This window comes from Mytilus edulis, chromosome 1 (assembly GCF_963676685.1).
Source record: "Mytilus edulis chromosome 1, xbMytEdul2.2, whole genome shotgun sequence".
In the NCBI taxonomy this organism is placed as follows: Eukaryota; Metazoa; Mollusca; class Bivalvia; order Mytilida; family Mytilidae; genus Mytilus; species Mytilus edulis.
Window position 1 is genome coordinate 94,747,714 of NC_092344.1, and position 19,005 is coordinate 94,766,718.

At 31.6% G+C, this 19,005-nt stretch overlaps 1 protein-coding gene across 1 annotated transcript in view; it reads left to right on the forward strand.

The window, feature by feature from the left end:
- The first annotated feature begins 1,912 nt into the window (after positions 1-1,912).
- LOC139495619 (protocadherin Fat 4-like) overlaps positions 1,913-19,005 on the forward strand; it is a 44,772-nt gene continuing 27,679 nt past the window's right edge. The window contains exons 1-5 of the mRNA XM_071283909.1: positions 1,913-2,110; positions 5,009-5,080; positions 6,124-6,297; positions 9,421-9,496; positions 11,751-11,935. Coding sequence (XP_071140010.1) covers positions 2,047-2,110; positions 5,009-5,080; positions 6,124-6,297; positions 9,421-9,496; positions 11,751-11,935 — 571 coding nt within the window. The 5' untranslated portion in view covers positions 1,913-2,046. The remainder of the gene's footprint in view (positions 2,111-5,008; positions 5,081-6,123; positions 6,298-9,420; positions 9,497-11,750; positions 11,936-19,005) is intronic.

Here is a 19,005-nt window from a genome sequence, read left to right on the forward strand (position 1 = left end):
ATATGTATGTATAATTTGAATCAATCAGGGACTTTATATTTACATAATTTATTTAGATACATTAATATAAAGTTTACATTATAATTTACATAAATATAAAGTTTATATGACAATTTATTTACATATATACAGTTCCTGATTCTATGCATTTGTAAATTAGAATATTGTATATAAGTTAAGGTCATTCTAGATATGCAATCATGTTTAAATATAGGTATCAAATACTACTGAATGTCATGTAAAAACGGGTACATTTGTGTAGTCGTAAATATCATACAATTACCAAACCAATTCGAAGTCGCCCTCTCCCCCTCTTTCTTCGTGCTAATGTCAAACTTTAAATATCCATTTGTAATCATGTATGCATTAAATGCATTTATTATATTATATTGCTGAAAAGGCGGATGTGCATCGATATTTACAATAATAATCATCAACAAAGAGTAAAGTGAAGCACATCAAACTGTGCACTGTTTGGCCGAGACGAGAGTCCAGTGAGCAAAAAGTCACTAGATTTCACTAGGTTAATGAAAGTCGCAAAAATCAGTTTCGCTCTAGTGAGAGTCGGAAGATAAAAGTTGGAATTTCAAAGTTAAAAAGTTGATAATTCCAAAAATTGTGTAGTAATTCCGAGATTAAAGTCGGAAATTCCTAGATTAAAGTTGACAATACTAAGATTAGTTTTGATAATACTTAGATTAATGTTGATAATTTCAAGATTAAAGTTGATAATTACGAGATTAAATTTGAAAATTCAAAGATAAAAGTTTATAATAGCAAGATTGAAGTCAACAATTCGAAAGTAAAATTAAATAAATGATTGCCCTAATACGCTTCCGTACGAACATGAATATGACTTTCTTTTGTACAAATGCAAACAAATTTTTAGTGAGATTTGAAAACAATTGTCAACAACATTCTTCCAATACTAAAAGAGGAGGGAATAGACTACGTACTCATTCCGTTTTTAGTTCGAATATAAGACCACGAAAGTTTGTAAAATATTGAAACTAATTTAGTTGCGACATGGCACAACTTCCGTAACGTTGGAGACCATTAGGTTTTTAAAATTTGAAAAGGAAAGAGATAGTTTATAATGATACTTACATGTAACAGCGATGACGTTTAGATAATTGTTTAACAAAGTCTTCAAATTTGAATCAGATATTATGAATTTTGATAAATGTCCAAAATTTGTGTTTTTATTTTTCGATCTGTATCGAAAGAGATAATATGCTCAAATCTGCTATCTCATTTAAAATCAAAAACATCTGAGTTTTTATATTATAAAAAGACCTGATAGTTTTATTATTCTGCATTGAATGGATTTTGTATTTTATAGTAAAAAAACGTTATATGTAAACTGTTTATATGTTTGTATAATAGATGAGATGTCGATACCATATTTGATTGAATTGAATAGCAAAATGTTTTTTTGTCATTCGGCGAAAGCAATTGCTCGAATAATCAACATTCATAGTGAAAAGGTTTTAAAATAAGTACAGTTATAGTATTATGTGTTAAGTATATTCAAACGCATGAGATGGCCTTGTCTTTAATAAATCAATAATTCTGAGACGAAAATTATTTATACCAGGTAATGGTAAGATTAAACGCCATTAATAAAATGGGAAAAACATATTTATAAGTAATCCATGTTTTTAAAATTTCTATTAATTTAATTTCATGTAATTCATTCTATTACTTAGTTGTTCTTAAAAAAATGGTGTAACTTCGATTTTCATTTAAGTTAAAAAGCTTCAATTTCTAGTTATGAAGTAATCGTAAGGCAGACCAATTTAAATATCTAACGGTGATTGACATTTAACAAACAAACAAAATAAAGATTAATCGATTTGATTGGTACACGGTTTCTCTATATATTTTCTAATTTTGTGAGTTTCAACATTGCAAATTTCCTTTTTTATTTAATTGTACACTCCGATATGAAAGCAAGTGGTCGCTAGAATTGGTCGCCAGCTTGACTTGTCTCTGGAATTAGTTGAAGTCTGTCTGGTTTTTATACACGACTTAAGTGTATGCAACATGACCGGCAAAGTAAATGTTATATCATGTTTGATTTTGATATTTATATGTAAACAAGCCTACGGTAAGAATAAGTTATTTGTTACTTTTAGTAGATAAAATATTCAAATAATTCATTATTTTAAAAACAACCACTTTTCAAAAGCTAATAATTAAGTGAGAAAAACTTCAACATAAAACTAATGTTGTTAAAATATATTCATTTACAATTGATCAAGGATATTTCTGTATATATATAAAACATTTATATTACAAAAAAAGAAAAGACAAATCATATATAAGTTTTTATAGATCTATTTTATAGGAGAAATAACAAGTTAATATGAAATATATAGACCATTATCATTTTTAATCAGAAGCAAATGGTTTCTGGTTATCATCTGGGTTGGGTATCCTCGGTACATCTTGTGGTTCTCAGCATCATCTGATCCTGATCTGAAAAAAGGGATACAGCAGTCAACATTGTGTTATACAACCAATCATTATAGAAACAAACAAATTTGTCAACAAAGATGAACAAACAGGCATAAAGACAAAGCACATAAGCAAACACGAGAGACAAGAATACAAAAATGTTCCATAAAACAATAACACAATGCATTATATAGTACTGAGCCACGTCACACCAGCGATGTAAAAAATGTAATGAGCCACACTGAAAACGTGTAGTCAAACATGAAAACAACACTTTATAATTAGCGTCACTGATGTAGACGAAACGCGCGTCTAGCGTATTAAATTGTAAGCCTGTTACCACCTTTGGTAACTATTTACATTGTTGGTAATTGGGTTTGAGCGTTCCTGTTGGAGGTAGATCCAGTGGAGCACATCGGTCACATGAAATATAGTTAGACAGCCAACCAAGTAAAAAGTTGAAGAGTATTGAAGACCAAATATGGCAAAATGTTGTGCCAAATACAGTTGTCTATGCTTCACAAAAACGGACATGAGAAATGTAGCAAAATCCATCGAAGGTCAACTTTGCTGGAAGGAGTTGAAACCTTTGTTTCTTTATAATTTCTTTATTTACAAACATAATAAAGGCTATGTTGCACATCGTTTTCGACGCAAAAAGACACTAATCAAGTTTTAAAGGGGCATTAGCTGCCTAATTGATGTTCACCGATTTGACTCAAATTCTCATATTCAAATTATAGCGTACTTAAATTTACATCCAAATTAAAAGAAAGTCTAAGATAAACAATTAAAAAAAGCAAGGACTCGATATTCATGTAGCAGCATTTCATGTGTATTTTAAAATATACTCCATCTATATAGCCATTGAAATGACTAAGAAGACTGCCGAGTAATATAACCCTTCGTAAACATAAATATACAAATAAACAAATATTAATTAATGCCTGTACCAAGTCAGAAATATGACAGTTGTTGTCCAGTCGTTTGATGTGTTTTGTCATATCATCTTGCAATTTAAATAGGTACTTTCCGAGTTAAGTATTTTTGTGATTTTACTTTTTACGTGTAATTGGATTTTTTTTTTATGCCTGTTTAATTTCACAATATAGGTTAGAACATACGTAAATCAACGTTTTTACCTTTAAAGGATGACTTTTGTGGATCGAATCAGTAAACCTAATGTTTCACATTGGTAACACTTTCAACTTTGACATTCATTTCCTTTTAATATGTGAACACACCTAAAAACAAATGCGTTATCTATCGGAGGAGTCAAATTAAAGATCACATAGATTAAATGAGAGTTAATCATTGACTTGCAGGTGAATAACACATCTGCGATTTTTTTAAGCTTATATTGATCAATTTTTGCTAAACTGACTTCTTAACGAAATATAATTCAAAGTTCTGCTTTTAGTACTAATTGAAGTATAAAGAACTCTCTTTTGAATTTGGGTCTAAACCGTAGCTTATGTCCCTTTGACTGAAAAGATATTTTACACCAGTAACGTTTTTCAAAAGCATGTCTTTTGGCCAATATATTGGCTCACATATACAATTAATGCAAAGATCTCAAAATGAGTCAATTTTAGCAGTTTTTCTCTGTTGTGTCGTAGTTCTCTTATATTTGATACGTTTCCCTCAGTTTTAGTTTGTAACCCGGATTTGATTTTTTCTCTATCGATTTATGAATTTTGAACAGCGGTATACTACTGTTGCCTTTATTTAGCAGTGCTATACTGAATATATAATGAAGAAATTTAAAGCTTTCATGGAAAACGTCTTAAAAAATAAAAGATCTGACAGAATGATGCATATCTTAAGGATTTTAGATTTACGATACAGTTCAAAGGGCACAAAGGGTACCTTACCTACTTTTTTCTTTAGGTTAGTCTACCAAGCTGTTATTTATTAACTGAAAAGGTTCCATATTTTGACAAAATTCTTTTGGTTCCTATCATATAAATTGAATTCTATAATCCTAAGGATTTGTACTGGTTAATATTTTATTTTTAGATGCACGATTATTTTTATTAGTTGCTATTGGCTTTGAACTAGCTATCAGTAACTGCGAATACTCTGAGATCTGTAATTAGTGGGTTTTGGGGTGGATGTATAAGTACCTTGCCACGCTATTTCTATTGTATTTCTATGTGCAACCATCTGGTGAGTTTAGCCTTTTTCAAATGATTTTAAAGATTGTTTTTATGTTGTACTGTTACACCACAGTACAATGTTAGGGGAGGGTTGGCGACTTCAAACTAGTTTAACCCCGCCCCATCCTGTATGTGATTTCTTTTTCGTTTATCAATTTGGACATAAATTGGGCCGTTTTGGACATAAATGAGACCGTCATTTTCTCGTTGTGTTACATCTGACAATTCGGGTCTTTTATAACTATGCGATATTGGTTTTATTCATTGTTTAAGGCCGTATAGTAACCTATAGTTGTTAATATCGGTGTCACTGGTCTCTTGTGGAGAGTTGCCGCATTAGCAATCATACCACATCTTCTTATTTTTATACCAGATACTTATACTTTCAGCGGCGGCTTGTCAAAATATCGAAACCACAGGAACTATAACAGGAAATTTTGATAAAAGAGATACAGGAACAGGTAACATGAATGTACACTTTGTATTTTAGTATAATTTAGAGTCATTAGAAGTTTCCGATGCTCTAATCTCATTGTTCATTCCAAAAGATTCAAATTTTGACAATAAACAAAAACGTTATGGAATTGCATGTACTCCAAACTGAGCGTGACTGGTAACGTCGACAGGAATAGCGTTCCATGCTGTGTCAACCAACACTCAGTCAAACACCAAAAAAGAAATAACAGGATACAAAACACGACATAAAAAATTAACGACTGAGCAACATGAATTCTACCGAAATTCGGGGATGGTTTCATGTTCTCCGGAAGGGTAGACAGATTCTGCTTCAAACGTGTTGTCCGTCGTGTTGCTCTTGTAAGAAAAAATATTGTTTGTTAATGTACATCGGATTTGGTTGATTTTTTTTTTAAGCTTTCAGAATTCAAGTTTGAGAAAATACAGGTTAATAAAATACCGATTTATTTCAATAGAATCTATAGCAGCTGCAGAAACTTTATACATTTTATCATTCGAGACAAAGAACGTGTTGTTATTTTGAATATTAGGGATGAATAATATGTAAAATGCATGTACATACATCATGTGTATAAATCTACATTATCATGTATATGTCTACAACACGTAAAAGTATATAGTGTTTTCTTTGCCATTATTTCAACCAGTAAATTTAAACTCCATCTCATTACAGATTTAAAAAATCTATAACCGACTGAGTGTATAAATAAATTTTGGAAAAAAACCCAACTTTTAGTAATCATTTAAAACTGACAGAAACATGCATTAAATCCAATTAAACTATTTTGACTAAGCTTGGGTAAAATAATACAAGAAATACGTAGCAAAAGAAAATTGTTTTACGGATACAGAACATCAAATTAATCACATGTTTTTATGAGGCAACTATCCACCAAAGAATAAATATGTAAATATAGCTTAGAATAACCGATTGACAAAGGATAAATATACCTGTATCACAAAATTATAAACACAGTGGACACTAAATTCAAGTCCTCTTAAACTAATATTTGTTTCTTATTTGTAGGTGTGGCAGTTTTGATGGATCATACTGACTTTGATTTTCATTGCTGTGGTTTTGTCAACAGATGGACATTTGACGCCGATGTAGTTGGTAGTGTCGATGCCATGGTTTGGCGGCCAGACCCAAACGCGGGAAATACGTACACATTAGTTGGTTTTGATACAATAACTTCAAGTAGTAAGTTTTTAAATAATGTTTTATACTGCAATCAGCTATTTTACTATACAGATAAAGCTATGCGTATAAATGTCAATGACCTCAACTAACCTATTAGCCCCGCCTACTTACCGGAACTACTGTATATCATCAACAATGTCACGTCACAACCATGACAACGTTTAGTAACAATTGTCAAACTTTTATAAATTTAAACTTGTTATGTCTTCAAATTAGTTATTTGCATGCCATGTTTATTAAATGTTATTAATTAAGTTTATTTTCTCTTTCTTATTCCTTAAAATGTCCATTTCTTACCGCTTACAGGGAAATACCCAAAATGGTACCCCAAGAGGGAAATTCAAAACACTTTTTTTTAACAATAAATTTGTCACATTTTTGTTTTATGTTGGGTTTTTTTTCTAAAGTTTATAAGATGTCTTATAAAGTATATGAGATATCTTATAAACAATTTTTGTATAAGATATCTTATATAGTTTATAAGATATCTTATATAGTTTATAAGATATCTTATATAGTTTATAAGATATCTCATATAGTTTATAAGATATCTTATATAGTTTATGAAATATCTTATAAAAACAATTATATAAGATATCTGATAAACTATATAAGATATCTCATAAACTATATAATATATCTTATAAACTATATAAGATATCTTATAAACTTTAGGAGATATCTTATAAACTTTATGAGATATCTTATAAACTAAATAAGATATTTCCTATAATATATTAGATATCTCCTATAATATATAAGATATCTTATAAAATTTCATTTTTATGAGGTATGTTATATATTATATGAGATATCTTATATATTATATAAGATATCTTTAATGTTATATAAGATATCTCCTAAAATTTATAAGATATCTCCTAAAATTTATAAGATATCTTATAAACTTTATAAGATATCTTCTAAAGAGTATAAGATATCTTATAAAGTATATGAGATATCTTATATAACATTAAAGATATCTTATATAATATATATCTCATATAGTTTATAAGATATCTTATATAGTTTATAAGATATCTCATATAGTTTATAAGATATTTTATATAGTTTATGAGATATCTTATAAAGACAATTATATAAGTTATCTGATAAATTATATGAGATATCTTATAAACTATATAAGATATCTTATAAACTATATAAGATATCTTATAAACTATATGAGCTATCTTATAAACTATATAAGATATCTTATAAACTATATAAGATATCTTATAAACTATATAAGATATCTTATAAACTATATAAGATATCTTATAAAGTTTATGAGATATCTTGAAGTAAGAATAAATAGCAAAACGGCTTGCCATATAATAGATATACATCAAATCTAACGATGCCAAATATAGAACCCACCCTATGACTAAATATATGAGTGCATGAACACTTATGTCAGGACACACCTTGCTCGTTTTTTTTTTGGAGACGAATCAGTAACAAGGAGAAAGATTCCAATCAAAATATCATTTATTAAAAACGACAATCAAAATTATTTACAATAACAGGGGAGATAATCTTACAAAGGGTCACATTTAAATGCCCCTGATTTAACTCCCCTGATAAAAAGCCAGCCTACAAAAAGAGGTGGTGTACAAAAAAGGCCACTTACAAAAGGTGGCTTATCATAAAAAGGTCACTTACAAAAAGTAACATATCATAAAAACCCATGAACAACATAATGGCAAAATCATAAAAATCATAACGAAAATAAATCACAAAACCGACATCATATTTAAAGCTCTTTAAATGTACAAGGTGGCAAGTTATTGGGGTTGGGGTTTGGGTCAACAATTGTCCAGAGAAAATTTACGATCTTTCTTGTCGCAGATAAATTTTTTCGACAGAATATATCTGTTATTTGATTGGTTGGTTAAAATACAGATGAAATAATTATGCCATTTACACTCAGTTCAAATTGACTGTTTAATTCAAACAAAATATGTCCACATAGACATAAATGAATTTATAAAATAAATTAGATTTATTATTGTCGATGCAGTCAGAGTGTGATATTTTATATTATAAATTTATCAACGCAGGAAATGTTAAGTCTATACTCAGTCTGATTAAATAAACCAAATAAGTAATTTTCTGAAACATGACACTTGTATTCCTTATATTTTTCTAAAATAAATTATAATTATCTGTGTTGTAATATTCAGTTCTCTACCGATCAAAGCAAAAAGTAAAATCACAAAAATACTGAACTTAGAGGAAAAATCCAATAGGAAAGTCCATAATCACATGCATATGGCATAATCAAATAACAAAACACATCAAAAACGAATTGACAAGAACTGTCATATTCCTGACTTGGTACAGGCATTTTCAAATATAGAAAATGGTGGATTAAACTTGGTTTTATAGCGCTAACCCTCTCACTTTGATGACAGTCTCATCAAATTCCGTTATATTTACAATGATGCGTGAACTAAACAGACATAATAAATAAAATAGTCAAAATATGGGTACAGCAGTCATCATTGTAACAATTTTAAAAGGAACAATTTAACAGAACACAAAAACATCTATCTACAAACACATTCATTGATTCGCGTGTCTGACGTCAGAAAATTTTATACGTCACAGATATTTGTCGTTCAATGTATATATACAAACAATTTTAAAATTTCTCATAGGCAATGTTAGCATACAGGGTTAAAAAATCAAAAGTATGTAAGAATTAATTTCAGAGATAGACCTAGATTTAAAATCGTCCAAATTTATATAGAATATATAAGAATCCACAAAATAGTTCATTCCACTACGCGATTGAATAATTTTGACGTTTGTGGTTCAACGTATTTTGTATTTTTTAAGGCAGCAACCATTTGATTTTCGGGGGGGGGGGCTATAGATTTTATCCCGGATAAATTATTTTTTTCGAAAACTATCAATTTTTTTGGCAACAAGTCGAAAACAACTTTTTTCTTTCAATTTTCAGCATTACATATAGTGGCAGCTGAGGGTGAAACAAACAAGTTTTTTTTCTTTTCTCCAAAAACTGGAAACAAACTTTTTTTTCCAAAAAAAAACAGGTTTCGGAACTGTTGTTTCATGTAGACTCATTTGTGTCAATGAATTGCTATCTTTTCGTAGATCCTTCAAATCAAGAATGGAAAGATATTGCAAATGGAAATAGAATTCGAGTTGACAATGGCGATCTTATAGGGTTGTAAGTTTGTTTTTAAATGTTTGTCTCTTCTCTAGACAAGGTCAATTACCAGGTTATACTGGACTCATAAAATTATATCAAGAAACTTAAATATATACGACTATTCTTTGCGTTTTATAATGAAAATATCTTTGAAGGGAGTCATATGTCTGTTCCTATACATTCTTGACATTCAAACATTCCCTTTTTTATAGTTCCTGACTAAAACAGACCAACCGCGGGGGTCATATGTCTGTTTTTATACATTTCTTGACTTTCAAACATTCCTTTTTTTATAGTTCTTGACTAAAAATTTAGAATAGCTATTCGGACGCATACAATTCATAATGTTTGTTATTTGCTATAAAAAATTCTACTTCACATACATATACAACTGGTGCCGTTAGTTTTCTCGTTTCTACTTCACATACAAATACAACTGGTGACGTTAGTTTTCTCGATTCTACTTCACAAACATATACAACTGGTGCCGTTAGTTTTCTCGATTCTACTTCACATACAAATACAACTGGTGCCGTTAGTTTTCTCGATTCTACTTCACATACATATACAACTGGTGTCGTTAGTTTTCTCGTTTCTACTTCACATACATATACAACGGTGCCGTTAGTTTTCTCGATTCTACTTCACATACTTATACAACTGGTGCCGTTAGTTTTCTCGATTCTACTTCACATACATATACAACTGGTGCCGTAGTTTTCTCGATTCTACTTCACATACATATACAACTGGTGCCGTTAGTTTTCTCGATTCTACTTCACATACATATACAACTGGTGCCGTTAGTTTTCTCGATTCTACTTCACATACATATACAACTGGTGCCGTTAGTTTTCTCGATTCTACTTCACATACATATACAACTGGTGCCGTTAGTTTTCTCGATTCTACTTCACTACTTCACATATATATACAACTGGTGCCGTTAGGTTTCTCGATTCTACTTCACATACATATACAACTGGTGCCGTTAGTTTTCTCGATTCTACTTCACATACATATACAACTGGTGCCGTTAGTTTTCTCGATTCTACTTCACATACAAATACAACTGGTGCCGTTAGTTTTCTCGATTCTACTTCACATACATATACAACTGGTGCCGTTAGTTTTCTCGATTCTACTTCACATACATATACAACTGGTGCCGTTAGTTTTCTCGATTCTACTTCACATACATATACAACTGGTGCCGTTAGTTTTCTCGTTTGAATTGTTTTACATTTGTCATTTCGGGGCGTTTTAAAACTTAGTATGCGGTATGGGCTTTGTGACCTATAGTTGTTAATGTCTGTGTCATTTAGTCTTCTGTGGAGAGTTGTCTCATTGGAAATCATACCATATCTTCTTCTTTATATCTTCACAGACAGCAGGATTAAAATTGTGAACGTCAAACACGCGTCTCGTCTACAAGAGACTTACATGTTGTATCAGTGGTCGTCTCAAACAAAAACGTTGCAAATAAAAACAAATAAAAGAATTACTGATTACTCATCGTATTTTTTCCTTCAAACAACCCTTAACAATTTGACCTGACTTAAAATAAACCTACAAAAAAGAATGAAATCTAAAAGGATCATTTTCACTTGTTTTTGTTATTGTGTCTTTTGTTTGATTGTTTAAGAAAAGTCATTTTGATATTTTACAGTGTCTTTCTATGTTGTGAATATGCACTATTGTTTTAGGTTGGGTAAAGGTTGGCGCCTATTAAAAAGTTTAATCCGGCTGCATTTGTTTGCACCTGTCCTAGATAAGGAGCCAGATGATCAGTGGTTGTCGTTCGTTTATGTGGTTCATAAATGTTTCTCTTATTTTAAATAGATTAGACCGTTGGTTTTCCATGTTTGAATGGTTTTACACAAGTCAATTTTGGGGCCCTTTATAGCTTGCTATTTGGTGTTAGCAAAATCTCCGTGTTAAATGGTTTACCTTAAAATACGTTATGATTTGGTTGGAGAATTGTCTCATTGGTACTCACACCACATCTTCTTATATATAAAGGCTAATAAACAGGAATATAAATGTATCAAATGGTAAAGCAATTCAATTGTTTTGAATAAAGGCTTTATCAAAAACCTTTTAATTGTTCTGACAATTTTAAATCAATTTGAAAGACAAAAATCCGGTATCACATGCTTATCTTACTGTTATTTTTTTTTATATGTCAAGTTCATAATACTTCTGATGAATACGATGTTTCTGTGTCTTAGTGTATGTGTGTTTCTGACAAACAATTATTTCTATCATTTAGACATACGACCAGCAGTTCGTTCATTATACCATGTTATCTAGAGAACCAAGGAAATGGAAATGATGGCAGTAAAAAGAAAACATTGACCTCTGTTGTATCATCAATGTCATCCCCAAGTCCATATGACTGGTCTCCTGCAATTGAGACTAATTCAGCTTGTGCCATTCAAGCGACGATTACACAAGGTAAGTGTAACCACAGTCGTATCCTATTTTTTTGTTTCATTGATAATGATACATTTTAGTTTTCTGTATAAATCTTTAAAGGATTCACTAGAATACGAAACAACTTTTTTTTAACGACATTTGTATTCACCAAATATGCTTGTTACATTGCAACTTCAAGAAACCAAGCTTTTCTTGATGCATCTTGTTATATTCCACTGATTACACTGGTTAATATTCAGCTGCTTGTATATATGTATTACACATTTCTGGAAATACAATTGTACAACATTTGTATGCATTATGTTTTAATCTATTCAATCGTCTATACTTCTTTTTAGTGACTTCAGTAATGGATTAAATTTCATTGTTCTTTTTTCATTATATTTTTTTATGTATTCTTGAATAAAAATTTGATAAATATTTACATTTGTGAATTTCTGATTAGAAATTTTATATCCGAAGACTAATTGATTAAGGTTGATCATAAGTAAATGGTTTTTTTTTAGAACAGAACTTTCTTATTATTTGCCAAAATATAGATTTTAATATGCTTTTTTTCAAAAATAGAATAAAAAGTATGCATCATCGTGCTATTTTTCAAGCTATAAGTCGTTGAAAATTGCCTAAATTTGGTTGATTTGTTCATGAAAAAACACATAAGAGTGCATACACAAAATCTATGATATAGATTTTTGAAATAAATTGTGAAAAGATAGGTTTCATAATATGTTTTAAGAAAATAAAAAGAAAACATGGTGTCATCGAACTTGTTTTCTTGTCACAAGTAAAAATTAAAAAAATTCCCTATTAGCCTAGTATTAATTTTGTACTAAAAGAGTTGTCTCCCCTGAAATGGCTCATTTGAGAAAATGATCTAAAAAACCAAAAAGGTTGATATTTGTTAAAATATTTTGAATAATACAATAAATTAACAAGTTTTCTTTATATAAATAAACTGTCTAACCATTACATTGCAATCTGTTTCTTAATTTGCTGATTTGAGCAAATAACTAGACCGATTTTGTACTGTGATTGTACAATCCAAGATGGCGGTATACCATAATTCTACTTTAAAAGATACTCTAAAGTTTAAATTCGATTTTATCATTAATTAGAAATTTTTAATTCATGTTTACATTAATGTTTCATGTTCTGTCCGACTCGGCTTCTGTTAAAATCATTATTTATTTAGGTGGACGATACTTATTTTATTACTAGATTTATGATGTCTGTGGTAGAGACGGCAATGTTTTCTTAACCGTCTCATGAACTTGGTGCACGTGTTAATTTTTCAATCTTTGTCAGGTTTATTCAGTCAGTTGCATTAATAAGTTAGTAGCAGTATAGCAGTGCAAAATTCAAATCAAAATTGTTTGGTTATTTCACAACTTTTCACAACTTCCTTATTAAAATGCCGCCAGTTCGTAAAAAGCGTGTTTCCAGTAAGAAAAGTAAGAAAAGTGACACACTAGTTGTACAGAATTCCAGTAATACAGAATTGACATTTGACGAAGTTAAAGAAAAACTAAGGAAGCAAGGCATCAGGGCTCCATCAACTTTCACCAAAGAGCAGTTATTGGAACTATTAAGTGAGAATTCAGGACAGGATAATACAGTTATGCCCGAAATTCCAGCATTAACTCAACTTACCACCAGTTTAAACAACATGGAGCAAACTGTTCAAAATCAAGGAACTTTAATTCAGTCGCTTTTAGTTCGAGAATCAAATATCATTAGTCATCCTGCAGCCGTTAGTGATATAAATAATGGAGTACATCATGATACAGGATCTTATCACACTGCCAAGGTTTCCTCAGGCATGTTTCCGCATGTTCAACCAGTGGCACCGAACGTTCGGAAGCAGATATTAGAAGGCAAGTACATTAATCTGGCTACTCTACTTAACAATCAAGAAAACGTACAAGATTATAAAACTGTTGATGAATCTGACGGGTCCGTTCTGTTAATCAAACATCGCGATCCCCGCCTTCAAAGAAACTTGTCTATTCAAGAATTTCTAGAGCTTTTAATATTTACAAAAATATTATTTGTGAAAAGCAAGACCGACGGATCGAATTCGATATGTATATTCAAGATGTCATTGATATCTCTGCAAGATACAAAGGTCCCGTTTTCTACGAGTATCACAAGGCTTTCGCAGATAAGGTAGCTGCTATCAAACTGACCCACGGTAAAGTTGTAGATTGGGCCATCAGAGACGAAAAACTTTATTCATCCATCTCTAGTGGACAAATTATTAAGGAATGTGAAACATGCGGTATGCTTGGGCATCTCACACCCGTTTGTCAAACGTTACCAAGCTTTGGTCAATCGAACAATCGATCCTAACCAACTAATAATCAAACTCATTTTCAGAAAGTACAAGTTGGGAGTAACGATCGTGGTGATTCCAATACAGATATATGAGGACGCCGTGTTCTTTTCTTTCGTGGTCGGGAAGTGTGTAACAATTTCTTATCAGGAAAATGTTTCAAGGGGACAAAATGTTCATTCGCCCATGTCAATACTAGATCATCTAGTGGTTCTATTCCGAACAGTAGGCCGTCACAAGAACAAACGCAGGCTAAGAATTGACTAGTGTCTACGCCTATTGATATCGATCAACTTGAAGTTGAACTTACACATTATCCGGATAAAAATTTTGTTTTTAATTTAATTAATGGACTTCGATATGGTTTTGACACAGGCATTAACGTACTACCAAGTAAATCTTTGGAATGTAAGAATTTATTGTCCACCAAGAAATTTCCCGATGATGTTACGAAACTGGTAGATAACGAACTTCGTAAAGGATACCTTATTGAACCATTTACAAAACCTCCGTTTGATACTTATAGAATCAGTCCGATAGGTATTGTTGAAGGAAAATATTCAAAAAAGAAACGATTAATTCTAGACCTTTCGGCTTCTAACAACAATGATGAGCATCACAGCATCAATGATTTAATAAATAAGGAAGACTATTCATTAACCTATGTAAGAATTGACGACGCTATAAATATAATTAAGTCATTAGGAATTAAAAGTCAATTATGTAAGTGTGACGTAACCGATTCATTCAAATTAATACCTGTACATAATTCTTTATGGCGATTTTATGGATTAAAATGGAATGACATGTACTATTTTTATACTCGTTCAGCATTTGGTTGCCGTTCAAGTCCCAAGATATTTGATACATTATCAGTTGCAATATGTTGGATCTTACAAAATAATTACGGTTTGCGGCACGTGTTACATTTGTTAGACGATTTTCTCCTGATTAACAATCCTTACGTAGATGCTACAAGGAATATGACCACAATGTTATATGTATTTAATAGTTTAAAGATTCCTCTCAAGGCTCATAAAACAGTTGGTCCATCTACTTCATTAGAATATCTCGGCATAATTCTCGATTCAATGCATATGCTTGCTAAATTACCAGATGAGAAGCTTGTTCGAATTAAGGATATTTTATACAGCTATCTTAATAGACGTTCATGTACTTTGCTTGAAATGTTAAGTTTATTGGGTCATCTCAATTATGCATTGGCTAGAGGTATAGGGGGAGGGTTGAGATCTCACAAACATGTTTAACCCCGCCGCTTTTTTGCGCCTGTCCCAAGTCAGGAGCCTCTGGCCTTTGTTAGTCTTGTATTATTTTAATTTTAGTTTCTTGTGTACAATTTGGAAATTAGTATGGCATTCATTATCACTTAACTAGTATATATTTGTTTAGGGGCCAGCTGAAGGACGCCTCCGGTTGAGGGAATTTCTCGCTTCATTGAAGACCTGTTGGTGACCTTTTGCTGTTGTTTTTTTCTATGGTCGGGTTGTTGTCTCTTTGGCACATTCCCCATTTCCATTCTCAATTTTATGTAAAGTAATTATACCAGGGAGATCGTTTGTGTCGTACTTATTGACATTAGCACACTCCGTTAAAGAACTTTCTCATCACGTTACAATAACAAAGGGATGTAGAGATGACATGGCAATGTGGTTTAAATTCCTTAAAGTCAGTGGAATGGTATATCATTTTTTATCAGAGATAACGTTATTAATGCATCTGATTTTCATTTATTTACGGATGCTTCATCAACAATCGGATACGGAGGTTATTTTAGGAAAAGGTGGTTTCAAGGCATTTGGTCCGACGATTTCATTCGGCCCGATGAGGAGTCTTTCTCAAAGGCTTACTTAGAATTGTATCCGATTGTTATATCTGCTATTTAATGGGGGCATGAATGGTCTACTAAACGCATTCTTTTTCATTGTGATAATATGTCTAGTGTGTACATTATTAATAAGGGTCGTTCAAAGTGTAACGTTATTATGAATCTTGTACGCCGTTTAACTTGGTGTGCAGCTAAATTTAATTTTGTTGTACATGCTGTACATGTACCAGGGAAAGAAAATAACATAGCAGATGCTCTTTCTCGTTACCAGATGAAGCGGTTTCGACAATTGGCTCCGGACGCTTCGCCAAATCCATGCACCTGCCTTCCTCATTCCGAAATTCTGTGGAGTTAGATCAAGCAGATGACAGAATAAAAGTATCAATGTGAATACCCGCAATGTTTATTCAACAGGATATAAATGTTTTATTCAATTTTGTGGCGATCATATCACTGGATTCAACTCATGGAGCTTCAATATGTCTAAAATTTCGGAAGATTTATTGGTCTATTTCGTGGCACATTGCCAATCAGTGTTAAAACTGAAATATTCAACAATGAAATTATATCTCGCTGGAGTTCGTTTTCATAGAGTTAATTTTGAAAATGTGAATCCCCTTTGTGATAAATTTGGTCATACATATCAACGCTTGCAAAATGTGTTAAATGGAGTTAAAAAAATCTGAGAGTAAGCCATTACGACAAAAGTTCCCAATAACGTTTAAAATTTTACAGGAAATAGTAACTTGTTTGCAATGTGGATTTTTCAATCATCATTATATGGATTTAACATTTCAAACAGCGTGTGTTCTGGCATTTTATGGTTTCCTGAGATGCAATGAGTTTACATGTAGAACTGTGTTTGATCCAGATTCAAATTTATGCGTTTCTGAAATAAATTTCGTTTCAGAATGCGAAGTAACTGTAAATTTAAAAGGTACAAAGACAGATATATTCCGACAAGGTATTATAATTTCCTTGTTCAAGATAGAGGGCGTCGTTTGTCCGTATAAATTGCTATCTCAGCTGACGAATGTAAGACTAAACCTAAACGCAAAGCACAATGATTCGTTTTTCGTTGAAGAAACCGAAAAACCACTTTCCCGGAACTATTTTATAAGCAAGCTGAAAACAATACTCATAGCATTATGGTATAGTGAAAAGGATTATAGCGGACATTCTTTTCGATCAGGTGCAGCCACAAGTGCTAGTTCTCAAGGTATTGAGGACAGCATGATACAAACACTGGGACGTTGAAAATCAAATTGTTTTAAACGTTTAAAACATTAGAACTTCTAAATTGGATATTAAATCCGCGCTGGAAAAGATTAAATAACAAGATACAATGCAGAAAAACGTTTTTATTACAATCGGTTATACTTTGTAACTTGTCCTCCATCCTAGCCTTGTGTCTTTTCTTCTCACGTTGATCTCAATATTGTGCTTAAGGAATTTTATATTGACATTAAATTTTTCTCTAGATCAACTTGAATTTTAACAAGACACAAGGCTTCATCAGGCACAACATCTTCAAATTTTGGGGTTACTCAATATGAAACTTGGGCAGGCGACATAACGTTACATATTTCGTTTTGGGCTATGATATTTTATTTTTTGCCGAATATAATATCGTTTCCCCAAAAATTTCTGAGTAGTTAGGGTGCCTACGTACCTTAACGAGGAATAGTCTCATCTTGATTGCTCAACAGCTCTATTTCACGTCGGTCTATGCCCACAAAGATTTACTCTTATACGGTACCACGTGGAAAATCAAGTAAGGCTATACCGCTCGGGAACGGCTTGCTAAAGTACTCTGAGACAAGTAGACTGGTAGTCGTACACACACGTGTATGCAAATACCCCTATGGTGACGCATTTCTGTCAAAAATATGTGGCTAGCTCAGGCACAGTATTTTAACGGCAAATTATCCTTAATTATCTGAGAACACACTATCATTTTATGTACATACTGTGTGTTTTGTGTCAACTGCAGGTAGCATGTAATTTGTTTTGTTCTTGATTTACAATATGACAGAACTGAGTGAATTACATGATACTAGAGAAAAAATATCCTTAAGCATTCACACAGTGTGCCGCACACACTGCTCGGATAGTTAAGTATAATGTTGGCGTCAGTTAGTTTACATTCATCGCTTTTATTCACTAACGCCCAAGAAGTTTTCTGTAACATGACGTGTTGCCCTTAAGCCCAAATATTTGTATAATAAAAATAATTATTTTATCATGTTTTATATTTTTTCAGTACTTCAACAATATCAGACTGGGTATCTTGAAATACTTCCTAATGGACGTAACAGGCTTTATATCAACAATAACTACTTTCGCAATTGTGGTATATTGTCTGTGATCGTTCTTATAAGAGCGGTCATTAAAAGCTATCAATTATCTGCGGTCAAGGTTAATTTATATTTATTTGTATATCTCTAATCATTGTTCACGCTTGTAATTCTCTTATCAAGTGGTTTGTTAAGGTCAACGCATTGAGGTTTTATTAGTTAATTGGCTTTGGTCTACCGTGTCGGTATTACCTTTGGATCATACGCTTGACGTGTATTTATTATGTTTGAAACATGTTGTATAAACTCAGAAATACTTTTCCAAAAAGATTTCTAAAGATCGTCAAGAAATAAAAAAGTGATTATAATCTTCTTCGTCGTTCCATACATTATATAAACCTTCATTCTTCTGTTTCCATTTGAACAATATGAAACATGAAACTTGACATATAGTTGGTTAATACTAAGGTTCTCATTGATTTGAAAATACGCATTCATTTGCTAACACACCAATTGATGGTTCAATTTTATCTTTACAAATTGACTTACATAATATGTTTGTTGAAAAGTTTGAAGCCTCAATGTAATTACCTTTCACGATCAGCTTCTGTCT